We start from the raw sequence: 13,541 nt of genomic DNA, 5'->3' as shown, positions 1-13,541 counted from the left end.
TGTAGCAGTATAGCTTCCAACTGGATTAAAAATGTTCTCATCTTCTGCATCCTCAGGGGCGGGGGGCTATAGGGCAAGAGGCTCCCACCACTCCTCTTCATCCAGCAATGCCCTGACATTAGGTTTGTTACTGAAGAGGTAGCCTGAACTCGAGATGAAACAGATGAGCCATTTCACCTTAAAAATTAACTCTCATAGTAGGAATTAACTCAAGAATTAACTCACAAAGACATGGAAGAGTAGGCTGAAAAGCTTTAGTTTCATCTTTATTCATTTACAAAGACTAATTCCACCCTCTCCACCCCCCAGCAGACATATCTACACAAGAAGAAGCGCAACAGCAACAACTGAGTAAAATGGGCAGTCTCAGCCCAATGTCCCTGTCTCCTTTCAGTGCTAAAGAAGACTATTATGAAGAAGACAATGCAACTTCCTTCTCCAACAATAGTAGTTATGATTATCCAGAATGGATTTTGGATATTTACCCAAATATATATATATTTTCTATGCTCACAATTTTAATTTGCATTTTGGGGCTTTTAGGGAATGGGACTGTCGTCTGGCTGCTTAGCTTCTGCATTAAGAGGAACTCTTTCACCATTTACATCCTGAACCTCTCTGTTGCAGACTTGGGTATAGTCACAGCTAACTTTTTTATGGAAATGATTTTGTTTGCAACAGGAGAATATTATGGACCTCTGTATGATTTTCTACAAGATGTCTTTCAATTAATGTACAGTGCTGGTCAATATCTACTGACAGCCATCAGCATTGACAGGTGTGTGTCAGTCCTCTTCCCAATTTGGCATCGATGCCGCCGGCCAGCAAATTTGTCCACCACTTTGTGTTCCATTATATGGGTACTTTCTAGCCTTCTCTGTGGAATTAACTTCGCCCTCCGCCTGACTGAAAATGTGCACAGTATTACCATGAAATATTACCAGTATGCTGTGAACGGCATCCTTTGCCTCCTGCTCATGACTATCTCAACTCTAATTCTCTGCCTCAAGGTCTCCTTCAAATCGCAACAGCGAAGGCGGGGTAAAACTCAAATAGCCATCTTGCTTGCTCTTCTTTTCTTCATCATTTTTTCGTTTCCACTGAATGCCTATTATATCAGCCCTTATGTGTTTGATTCAGCCTCTCTCTTTTCTTCAATTTATGTCTACTTATTTGCCTGCCTGAACAGCAGTGTTAACCCTTTGATCTATTTCCTGGTTGGGAGGCAGAAGAGAGGCAGACATAAGAAGAGCATGAAAGCCATACTCCAGAATGTTTTCAAGGAGGAGGAAAGCTCAACAGAGGAAGCAGAGACCTCTGTTGAAACAAAGTGCTAATGGTCCCAAAAGACCATCACTTTTATCTAGTTTATACTATGACATTCTACATTCTACTAAGCAGATGTCTATAACTTCAGGTTGCATTTCCTGTAGCCTACTTAATTTGTATTCAGTATTCACGTCTTGCTTGAGCTTATATAGGTGAGGTTGTAGTCTTTTCCTGTGACTGAAGACAGTTCCAAAAGCATTTGGCACAAACTCCAGTAATATGGCCAAAATTATATTGACTTGGAATCATAGAATCACAGAAATGTAGAGGTGGAAGGGACCCAGAAGGACAGTTAATTCAAGCCCTGAAAAACAACCATATGCCTTCTGAATTCCACTTTTTTTTGGGGGGGGGGTAACCTGAAAAATGAAAACCCTGGAACATGAAGAAGTTTCCTGTGCCACCTACTACTGTACTGCAACCTTGCAAAATCTTCCTTCCTGGTTAGATACTTAAGGGTGGGGAGTTCCATGTTTTGAGCTCCTCAACAGAGAATGAGCAGAGCTCTTTATTGAAGTAGGAGGGCTTTAGTCAGTTGAGGTGGGTAGATTTGGAGAGGAAGAGATAGTTGCCACTAACTTACAAAACAGTAAGGGCGGCCGGAGGGGTGGGGAAGGCACTAAAATCAAGGTTAAGGCATTTGTGCTGCAGGTGGGAAGGACTAGATATCCCATGAATTAAACTTGGGGGGGGGGTCCAAATATGTGAGTGGTGGAAGTAGTGATTTATTCAGGCAGCTGAGTTTTGGATAGACAGGAGCATCAAGGAAAGAGGACATGTAGGAGAATGTGAACTGAGTTGTAACAGAGGAGCCATAGAGGAATGGAATGGCTTTTGCCTTACTGCTCATGGGGAAGAAACTTTATGGACTAAATATCATGAGCAATGTACAGGGAAGAATCCAAAATACTGTAAAGAAAAAGCCCACCCTCCTATACTTTACATCCTATTGATGCTGCAGCTACAGTACAGTAAGTCTTCTTTTTAGGGGAACTGGGGTCTGGAAAACCTGTCCCCACACTGACCAGGTGGATACAAGCTTCCTCCACTTTCCAGTGATGCTACTGCTATAGGACATCACCTTGAACAGTCAATGAAGTAAGATCATCCCAACTCTCCAGGATGACTTTAAAAATTGTGTATATATATATATATATATATATATATATATATATATATATATATATGTTTTTTAAAAAATGATGCTTCTTACATTTCTGTAAACTGCTTTGAGATTTTCTACCATTAAGCAGTATATGAATATTATGAAATAAGAAATAAATACATTTGCATGTATATCTTTGAGTTTCTTGTGTATCCATGGCCATGTTAACCAGCTAGAGCATAGCAAAATGAAGACGAAACATGACACTACTCAGTAAAAATAGTTCTCCTGGTTGCATCACAGAGTGTTGTCTGGTTCCTCATTCCCTGCAATTTGGGGACATCTCAGGGATATCTGCAGGAATCATTCTTCTGCTGTAGAATCACCTCCTAAAAGAATAGAGGGGGGGTGGCGTCAGTCCCTGATCTGGATAAATAGATGTCAGGTAAGGCTGGCATGTTTTGCCTCATTTATGGAATTAGTTTGAAAACCCATAACTGATATTTTTAAATGGAAGTACTGGTGGGCAAGAGAGAGTGGGGAGCTTTTTCTCTGATGGTTTCATGTCTATGGGACACTTTCCTTGTTGGCTCTGCTCCATCCTTTTTGAAGGCTATGCCAGCAACATTATTCAGCTGCGGGGGCATTTTACTGCTGATTTTACAAGCAATGTTTGTAGAATTTATTTGGATAAGTCCTTTGGAGTTTGGGGAGGATAATTTATTCTGTTACTTTTCTCAGTAGGTAAACTAGCTTGGATGATTTTTGTTCAGAAAGTCCACACATACAAACACACATGGATTTCCATGTCATAATCAGACCCCATTATACAGGTGTGTACTTCCCTGCCACCTCATTCTTCTTTACTTCCCTTCGTCCTGTTCTCCTTCTGGCTTGGCATTAGGATGAAAAAGACCTAGATTCCTTAGCAAAATTAGCTTCCTTTCTGTGTCTCCCTTAGTCTCCATTTCCTCTCTGGCAAGACCCTTCTCTCCTGGGATTTCTTTTTCTGTTACCTCCTTACCTCCATTTTCCCTTTACCATGCTTCCTCCCTCCTTATGCCCCAGGGACCCAGCAACATCTCCCCAACCATTTCCTTCAAACTTCTGTAGAAGTGTTGAGAGGCTTCAGAACCCTTTGAATTTTTCTGCAGCCTCGTTTCCAGTCTGTCTGAGCCCACCAGGTTGACTAGAACGCAACCCAGGAGGCAGCTCAACAGCCGTAGCCTCCATGATCTCCAGAAACCCAACATTTCACATGAAACCTTCCCTTTGCTTTAGGATACTTACTTCTCCCCTTTCAGTATACAAAGTTTTCCATGTTGTTGTTGGCATTTGTCAGTCTCAGGAGACAATGGAGTGTGCCTTTGGGGGTGAAGTCAAACCAATGGAAAATCACAGCACCTGCTGTGGTTGTAGAGACTGATATGGGAGAGACCCATTTCACTGCAGGTGGGGCAGATGAAGGGATATGCTGTTACTTACATTGTCTGTACAAAACACAGAGTGACCCTGAAATCCTTCTCATATTTACTCCATTGAATTAGGGTTCACTCCTAACTATATATGTATAGCCTGTGACTGGGACTCTTGACAAAAAGCCTTTCCCTCCTTGTCTCTCTCAGGCAACTCAAACTCCTCCATTGAGATATAAAAGGAGATAACACAATCGTGTAACTTTTTTAGCACCAGTATTCTGGGGGTTGGTTTTTTGCTCAACTTTTTGTTGTGCTATGGTCCTTCCAGACAGCAATAGTGTGGTAGCATTTGGGAAGTATGACAGGACAGCTCATAAAGCAGAATAATCTCAAACTCTTCTTGTAGGAAAATCATGCTGCAGAAAGCAGCCATGTCAAAATATTTAGTCTGCTGGGGGCTGAAGACACGAGTTTAATGTCAGCTGTGAAAAATATAACTTGGAAAGAAAGAGATGAATAAGAGCGAAGGGATTTAAAAATGTTTTTTTTTTCTTCCTCTTAGTAAGGAAAACGGCTAAGGGATTCAGCCAAAAGCTTTAGAGCACTTTAACTTTCTTTTCTTGAGGAGGGGTGTGGTGGAACAAAGAAAGGGAGACTGAAATAGAGTCAAGAGCCACTGCAGAAGATAATTTCCCATCAAGAAAAGATTCCATGCACAGAAAGTCCTACCTTTGTCCAATCACATCTGCTTTCCAGGAAAAGAGAGGAGAGAGACTTGCAATATTCTGTTTCCAGAATTTCAGGGTCTCGGCCACAACCTAATAATGTCAGGGAGCGCTTTGTATTTAATAAGGGCAGTGGAGCAGCATTCATATCCTGTTAAAATGTTCATAGCCTTTAGTTGGTGTCCCAGTATGTCATGGGCAGGTTTCTATTTTCTCAACTTAGACACTTCAGCAATCTCCTGTGCATTCAGGAGATCACTTATCCAAGTCTCCAGAGACATATGCACTTTATGCTTGCAGGTGTTTTGAGGGCTCTTACTCATCCACAGAGCTTTGGCTTAGCCTGCAGAAAGTCCTGCATTCACTCAGTGGCAGCTCCAGGTAGGGACAGGAATGATTCCTGCATATATTCCTGCTGGTCAGTGTCAGCAATCTGAGCTTAATGGTCTGACCTTGTAGAAGGCAGTTTCCTATATTTATTTATTCAGAGTTTTGAATGTAAGCATGGCTTGAGAATTGATTTGTACTACTTTCAAGCCCTCTTTTAGCAAGAGTGACATTATAGGGCAGGCATAGGCAAACCTGGCCCTCCAGATGTTTTGGACTACAACTCCCATGATCCATAGCTAACAGGACCAGTGGTCAGGGATTTTACTCCCAAGACATCTGGAGGGCCCAGTTTGCCTAAGGCTGTTCTAGGGTATTGCACAAAATAATCTCATCCTAAGTTTGCAGATGACTATATTGACAGTTTCCTATTTTTTATTTTTTCAGAGTTTTGAAAATTTGCATGGCTTGAGACCTGATGTGTGTACGGTTGGGCTGGGTACAAAACAGACTGAAGGAGAGATGAAGACAAAGGAGTAAAGAAGCTTCACCATAAAAGTTGCCTTTGAGGAGGGGCATGAAGGGAAAGAAATATGTGAAGACACCAAAGAGAAGGAGAAAAAACTAAAAGAAATGATGTGATGTGTTAGTGCTGGTGCAAGACATTTTGCTGCCTGAAGCAGAGGACCAAATGTCACTCACAAACTCTTGCTGCCCCTTTTCCTGCCTTCATCCTTCCCACTCACCATAATTCTGCCATGAGAAGGGCCTTCCTTACCTTCCTGCACTCTCTCCTGCCATGCATAGAATTTGTGTAGCTTGAACCTGGGAGCAAAGAGGCTTAAGCGATTCCAAGCATCCTACTTTTATCCAAACAGAACTCTCTGCTTACACGTGGGAGTAGATTGGCTATATGTATTCCCTTCTAGGAGGTTTCCCAGAAAAGAATGAGGTCCTCTTGCTGGAAAAAGGTTTTGTACCCCTGCTATACCATCATCCTGCTCTTTCCAGCCCATTACCTGGGCTCTCTTTCCCCAGGCGTTTTGGAAATCTCCCGCGTGGGGAGCAAAATGCTTCTCTGTGCTTAAGACTTACTTGCAGGCTTTTGAAGTGTAATGGAGCCTTTCAAAGCACTTTTGTATATTTTACAAATGGAGCTGTTAGTGTGCATGATCACAATCCTCTAAAGAGCACTGTTTCCTCCACACATTTAGTCAATCATGGTGCTTCTCTTGAGTAATGTGGGGAAATCCTGCCATTTCTATCCATCCCCTCCTTTCATGCTCTGATCATTCCGTACATGGTCTACTAGGACCTTCTCCTCTCTAGACTTCTCAGTTCTCCAGTCTATCAAAAACTCAACTGCCATATCCATTCATTATTCCTATCACTCCCATCTTCAGATGTTGCTCATCAGTTCTATTCAGTTTGACGGAAACCAGCCGTCACAAATGGTGCACAGCATAGAAAAAAGACACAGTGAGACAGCAGTATTTTCAGGATGGAGGGCAGCTCCTTCGACTTCTCTCCTGTCTGGTAATTTTTATTATCCTTTGTGTCTCTCAGCCTGCATGGCCGTCTGCCAATGTCTCACGTTACATTGCCCGGTCATGGCTTTTACTACACCCATCACCATATAAGGTAATCATTGCCCAGAGGGAACACAACTCCATATAAGGTCAATACATTCAATACACTGCAAGGCATAGACATGCCGGTCACCGAGGTCAGCAGGCACCACACGGCAATACAAGCCTCTGCCATGGCTTTATGACTCCCACACAGTTGCTTCCCATGCCTTTCCACCTCCAGGACTAATACTTCAATATGTGTAGTTGTTCATTACTGGAACCCACAAGGCAAACAGGAAATATTATAAATAGAGCAGGATGGCTGAAAACCTGAATAAAAGAATTAAAACAAATGTAGCCCCATGTTTCAGAGAGCCAGTGTGGTGTAGTGGTTGAGAGCGGTAGTCTTGTAATCTGGTGAACCGGGTTCGCGTCTCCACTCCTCCACATGCAGCTGCTGGGTGACCTTGGGCTAGTCACACTTCTTTGAAGTCTCTCAGCCCCACTCACCTCACAGTGTGTTTTTTGTGGAGAAGGGAAAGGAGAATGTTAGCTGCTTTGAGACTCCTTCGGGTAGTGATAAAGCGGGATATCAAATCCAAACCCTTCTTCTTCTTCAACCAAACGCCTCTGTGTCATGCCTCTTTGTTTCTTGGCTGTGGTTGCAATCACCAAATATTCCCACTAAACCCTTTGACATTTACATTGGTGTTCCATGTCTATGTTCCATGTCCATTTAGATTCCAAGCATGGGCAGAGCCTTTAACTGTTCTTTTCATTCTGTTTTATCATTTCCTACTATTTCCTCTTTTCCTTCTCTGGAGCCACATGTGAGAGCCAAGGGCAGGGTGGGGACCAACGGTGGACAAACTATCACAGAAGGAGCACAACATGTCCCCTAGCAGAGGTACTACCCCTCCTCTACCATCCCATACCACCTGTGAACTTTAATAGGGTCAGAAAAATAGAACCCCCAACAATGTGAGATCAAGCAGCAAGATGAGACTTAGAAAAACATCTGTATTGATTAGCCTGACATTGAGATTATTTATAACATTGTATTGGTGGTGTAGAAACCTAGTGAGGCAGATGGTTAGTCTGCATAGCCCAGTATTTCCTACTTGGACTGGTTTTGGCTCCCATACTGTGACCCGATATCCCAAGAGTCCAGGGATTCAACCTGGGTCTTCCTGGCTGCAAACCATGTACATCTCTTCCACTCAGCTATGGTTCTCCTCCCGCTTTTGCAAATGAACTACATCAACTTGAGACGTTCACATACCTGTGACAAAATGCTGATCAGCAATATGGTGAGTGGGAGACAGTAAATGCAGCACTCAGCGCTGGAATAAGTAGATGGTAGGAAGGCTTGCAGAAATGAATGCAACCCAACGGGAATAAAAGCAGATATGTCCTCAAGTTCCCTGTATGAACTTTAGGGCTCCACCCACCCTTTTTAAGAATTTTGCCCACATCATGTGACAAACATATTCTTTTCAATGGTTATCAAAATTTTGAAGATAGGAGGAGGTTCTTACCACATAAAGGCATTCTTGAGAAAATTGGGTTCGCATATTGCAGGGAATGAGGAACCAGACAACACTCTGTGATGAAATCAGGAGAACTATTTTTACTGAGTATTGTCATGTTTTGTTTTCATTTTGCTATGCTCTAGCTGGTTAACATGGCCATGGGTACACAAGAAACTCAAAGATATACATGCAAATGTATTTATTTCTTATTTCATAATATTCATATACTGCTTAATGGTGAAAATCTCAAAGCAGTTTACAGTTTACAGACATGTAAGAAGCGTATATATATATATATATATATATATATATATATATATATATATATGTATATGTATATGTATATATGTGTGTGTGTGTGTGTGTGTGTGTGTATATATATATATACATACATACAATTTTTAAAGGCATCCTGGAGAATTAGGAAGATCTTCCTCCTTCATTGACTGCTCAAGGTCATGTCCTATAGCAGTAGCATCACTGAAAACTGGAGGAATCTTGTATCCACCTGGTCAGTGTGGGGGCAGGTTTTCCACACCCCAGTTCCCCTAAGAAGAAGAATTACTGTCCTGTAGCAACAGCATCAATGGGATGTAAAGTATAGGAGGGTGGGCTTTTTCTTTACAGTATTTTGGATTCTTCCCTGTACATTGCTCATGATATTTAGTCCATAAAGTTTCTTCCCTATGAGCAGTAAGGCAAAAGCCATTCCATTCCTCAGTTCACATTCTCTGCCCATCTCCTACATGTCCTCTTTCCTTGATGCTCCTGTCTATCCAAAACTCAGCTGCCTGAAGAAATCACTTCTTCCACCACTCACATATTTGGACCCCCCCCCCCAAGTTTAATTCATGGGATTTCTAGTCCTTCCCACCTGCAGCACAAATGCCTTAACCTTGATTTTAGTGCCTTCCCTGCCCCTCCGGCCGCCCTTACTGCTTTGTAAGTTAGTGGCAACTATCTCTTCCTCTCCAAATCTACCCACCTCAACTGACTAAAGCCCTCCTACTTCAATAAAGAGCTCTGCTCATTCTCTGTTGAGGAGCTCAAAACATGGAACTCCCCACCCTTAAGTATCTAACCAGGAAGGAAGATTTTGCAAGGTTGCAGTACAGTAGTAGGTTGGCACAGGAAACTTCTTCATGTTCCAGGGTTTTCATTTTTCAGGGTAACTCCCCCCCCCCCAAAAAAAGTGGAATTTAGAAGGCATATGGTGGCTTTGCAGGGCTTGAACTAAATGTCCCTTCGGGTCCTTTCTACCTCTGCAGCTCTGAGATTCTAAGTTGTTGTTGTTGTTTAGTCATTTAGTCGTGTCCGACTCTTCATGACCCCATGGACCAGAGCACGCCAGGCACTTCTGTCCTCCACTGCCTCCCGCAGTTTGATCAAACTCATGCTGGTAGCTTCAAGAACACCATCCAACCATCTCATCCTCTATCGTCCCCTTCTCCTTGTGCCTTCCATGTTTCCCAACATCAGGTTCTTTTCCAAGGAGTCTTCTCTTCTCATGAGGTGGCCAAAGTACTGGAGCCTCAGCTTCACGATCTGTCCTTCCAGTGAGCACTCAGGGCTGATTTCCTTAAGAATGAATACGTCTGATCTTCTTGCAGTCCATGGGACTCTCAAGAGTCTCCTCCAGCAGCATAATTCAAAAGCATCAATTCTTTGGCGATCAGCCTTCTTTATGGTCCAGCTCTCATTTCCATACATCACTACTGGGAAAACCATGGCTTTAACTATACGGATCAGACTTCCGGGGTGGCGCCTCCGGCAATGGCAGACTCCCTCTGAACTGGAGGGAATAGCTCTGCGGGAAACGGGTCTTTTCCGCTACGGCGAAACGGGGACCCTTTCAAAAATCACAGGCGGATGAAGCCTGTGACCATGGGACTCGGCGGGCACCTTTAGCGCCCCCCCAACCCGCTAAGGAACCCATAAACGGGCTCCGAAGTGAAGAGGGGGAAGTGGCGCGGTGCTGAGAATCAACCGCTACTTCCGTGGAGCGAAGCCGCATAGCCGTTGCCGGAGAGCGCTGCCTTTTTCCTGGGACAATTTGGACTTTAAAACAACAACCCGTGAGTAGTACAGAAATTGGATTTTTAAAATATTAACAAATTCGGCACTGATCGGGGAAGGTCCAACCAGGAAGTCTGCCTCCCCTTTCTGTAAATAACCTAAAGCAAAGAACTTCAAACTAAGGTCGTGGAGAGTCTTACTCTATGTTAAAGATTTTAATTCTACTGATTGAGATTACAAGAAATTTTATGTGGAAGCAGGGGAACCTGCAGGAGAAGAACTAAATCCGAGAATTGATGTACCACCCTTCCCCCCAGACCCGGGAGTGGTCCATGAGAGTCTGTTGATGAGTAATTGAACAGTTTCACAGCTGTCAAGTTAGCTGTCAAGATACAAAAAGAGGCCTTTGTTTCTACTGTCTACCTTTGTTACAAGTTTATGCTTTAAAAGAAGGAAGGGCTGTTACAATTTAACGTATGGAACTTTTGGTTTTGTACTGAAAGGAGTAAAAAGAAACTTAAATCCCCCTAGAGGGAGCTTTGGGACATTGCGTTAAAAACCACCTGAGAAATTGTTTTTTGACCTTGATATGCTTAAGAATGGCAGTCGGAAAGGAAATCCAGTCTGAACTGAACAGGACTTTCTTTCTCTTGGGAAAGCTGCAAGGCCAAATAAGTGTTTTGACTACAAATGTTACAACTTTGGGTACAAGAGTTAGTACCAGCAATGAACTTGATAAGACCTCGGCACAGGAATTCTATTCAACTGAACAAACAGAGAAAGTTGAGAAGGAGAATAATGTTGATCTTGAAGAGAAAAAAGGGGGAGCCGTAACCATGCAGATGCAAAAGGCGAGCTGTAACTTGAGGCCTGACATGACGGCAACAAGGAGAAGCAAATATTTGAAGATGGAAGCCTGGCCTGAATTAGAAAATGAAAGATGGAGAGACCCTCTTATGTGGAGATCATATGACCCTTGGATTATAAATTTGATTCAGGTGGAAGTTGGAGCTATGGGGACATCTGGAACTGAAAGGAGAATGAAACAAGATGTGGAATACCCTATAGGCCTTATTTTTAAGTATGCAGGCCTGGCTGGAAGGAATGTGGATGCTGCTGGGCAGGCGTCTCCCCGAGATTTGGTTTTTAATATCAAAGACTATCAAAAAGACTGGCAGAGGAGCTATGAGAGAGAATTAAGAGCCTCGGATATAAGATCTCCGGGTTGATGGGGTTTTTTTTGTTTTTTGTTTTTTGTTTTCTTTGAGACTTGTTGGGGACTGAAACCGGGAAGGGGGTATGGGTGGAATGAAAAATGGGAATTTAAAGTGTATACAATATAAGTTGTCTTTTGTTTTATTTTTTTGTTTTACTTTTAGGAGAGTTGGGAAATTTGTGGAAGGGAATTTTCTTTCGACCTTAGGGAAATGTCTTAATTAAGTTTTGTTGATAAGATGTTTGAAAAAGGAATTAATGTGGTTTTGGTAAAAAGATATTAAAGGATTAATTAAAAATGAATTGATGAAAGAGAGAATGTAAAGATATAGTATTTTAAAATTAGAAATAGGCTAAAATTTATTGATAAGGATTTGTTGAATTAATAATTTGAATTGGAATACAAAAAAGGGAGATATGAGGAGGTCGGGGAAATAAGTTAATGAAAAATAAGTAATGGAAATTTTATGTGTTTTTAATTATTTTTATTTTTGTATTTTTGTTATTTTTTTTCTTTTTAATTTTTATTGTATTACTATTGGAAACTTCAATAAATATTCTTTAAAAAAAATATTCTTCGGCGATCAGCCTTCTTTATGGTCCAACTCTCACTTCCATACATCAATACTGGGAAAACCATAGCTTTTTCTAAGAATCCAAGTCAAAATAATTTTGGCCATATTACTGGAGTTTGTGCCAAATGCTTTTGGAACTGTCTTCAGTCACAGGAAAAGACTGCAACCTCACCTGTATAAGATCAAGCAAGATGTGAATACTGAATACAAACTAAGTAGGCTACAGGAAATGCAACCTGAAGTTATAGACCTCTGCTTAGTAGAATGTAGAATGTCATAGTATAAACTAGATAAAAGTGATGGTCTTTTGGGACCATTAGCACTTTGTTTCAACAGAGGTCTCTGCTTCTTCTGTTCAGCTTTCCTCCTCCTTGAAAACATTCTGAAGTATGGCTTTATGCTCTTCCTATGTCTGCCTCTCTTCTGCCTCCCAACCAGGAAATAGATCAAAGGGTTAACACTGCTGTTCAGGCTGGAAAAGAAGAAGACATAATTTGCAGAAATGATAAAGGCTGATTCAAAAATATAATGACTGATGTAATAGGCATTCAGTGGAAACGAAAAAATGATGAAGAAAAGAAGAGCAAGCAAGATGGCTATAAGAGTTTTACCCCGCCTTCGCTGTTGCAATTTGAAGGAGACCTTGAGGCAGAGAATTAGAGTTGAGATAGTCATGAGCGGGAGGCAAAGGATGCCGTTCACAGCATACTGGTAATATTTCATGGTAATACTGTGCACATTTTCAGTCAGGTGGAGGGCGATGTTAATTCCACAGAGAAGGCTAGAAAGTACCCATATTATGGAACACAAAGTGGTGAACAAATTTGCTGGCCGGCGGCATTGATGCCAAATTGGGAAGAGGACTGACACACACCTGTCAATGCTGATGGCTGTCAGTAGATATTGACCAGCACTGTACATTAATTGAAAGACATCTTGTAGAAAATCATACAGAGGTCCATAATAGTCTCCTGTTGCAAACCAAATTATTTCTATAAAAAAGTTAGCTGTGACTACACCCAAGTCCGCAACAGAGAGGTTCAGGATGTAAATGGTGAAAGAGTTCCTCTTAATGCAGAAGCTAAGCAGCCAGACGACAGTCCCATTCCCTAAAAGCCCCAAAATGCAAATTAAAATTGTCAGTATAGACAAAATATATTTTTCTCTGTACATATTCAAATTCCATGCTGGATAATCGTAACTGCTATTGTTAGAGAACCCAGTTGCACTGTCTTCTCCATTAAAGTCTTCTTTAGCATTGAAAGGAGACAGGGGCATTGGGCTGAAACTGGCCATTGTACTCAGTCGTTGCTGTTGCACTTCTTCTTGTGTAGATATGTCTGCTGGGGGTGGAGAGGGTGGAATTAGTCTTTGTTAATGAATAAAGATGAAACTAAAGCTTTTCAGCCTACTCTTCCTTGTCTTTGTGAGTTAATTCTTGAGTTAATTCCTAATATGAGAGTTAATTTTTAAGGTGAAATGGCTCATCTGTTTCATCTCGAGTTCAGGCTACCTCTTCAGTAACAAACCTAATGTCAGGGCGTGGCTGGATGAAGAGGAGTGGTGGGAGCCTCCTGCCCTATAGCCCTCCACCCCTGAGGATGCGGAAGATTAGGACATTTTTAATGCAGTTGAAACCTGTACTGCCACATGGCATCTGAAATGATTTCTCTCCCATCTCTGTCCTGCAGAGGACAAGGGATGGGGTGCTGTTAGTCCACCTGTCAA

The 13,541-nt window shown here is 42.0% G+C and overlaps 1 protein-coding gene and 1 pseudogene across 1 annotated transcript; one reads left to right on the top strand and one right to left on the bottom strand.

Moving 5' to 3' along the window:
- Positions 1-356: 356 nt before the first annotated feature.
- LOC128417285 (mas-related G-protein coupled receptor member H-like) lies at positions 357-1,337 on the top strand. Its single transcript, XM_053395718.1, has one exon. It carries the CDS (start codon positions 357-359, stop codon positions 1,335-1,337), a length of 981 nt encoding a protein of 326 aa, XP_053251693.1.
- Positions 1,338-12,168: 10,831 nt separating this feature from the next.
- Positions 12,169-13,109, bottom strand: LOC128417284 (mas-related G-protein coupled receptor member H-like; annotated as a pseudogene).
- Between the last annotated feature and the right edge of the window lie 432 nt (positions 13,110-13,541).

The sequence above is a fragment of the Podarcis raffonei genome, chromosome 7 (assembly GCF_027172205.1).
Source record: "Podarcis raffonei isolate rPodRaf1 chromosome 7, rPodRaf1.pri, whole genome shotgun sequence".
Lineage (NCBI taxonomy): Eukaryota > Metazoa > Chordata > Lepidosauria > Squamata > Lacertidae > Podarcis > Podarcis raffonei.
This window is presented reverse-complemented; position numbering and strand designations above follow the sequence as displayed.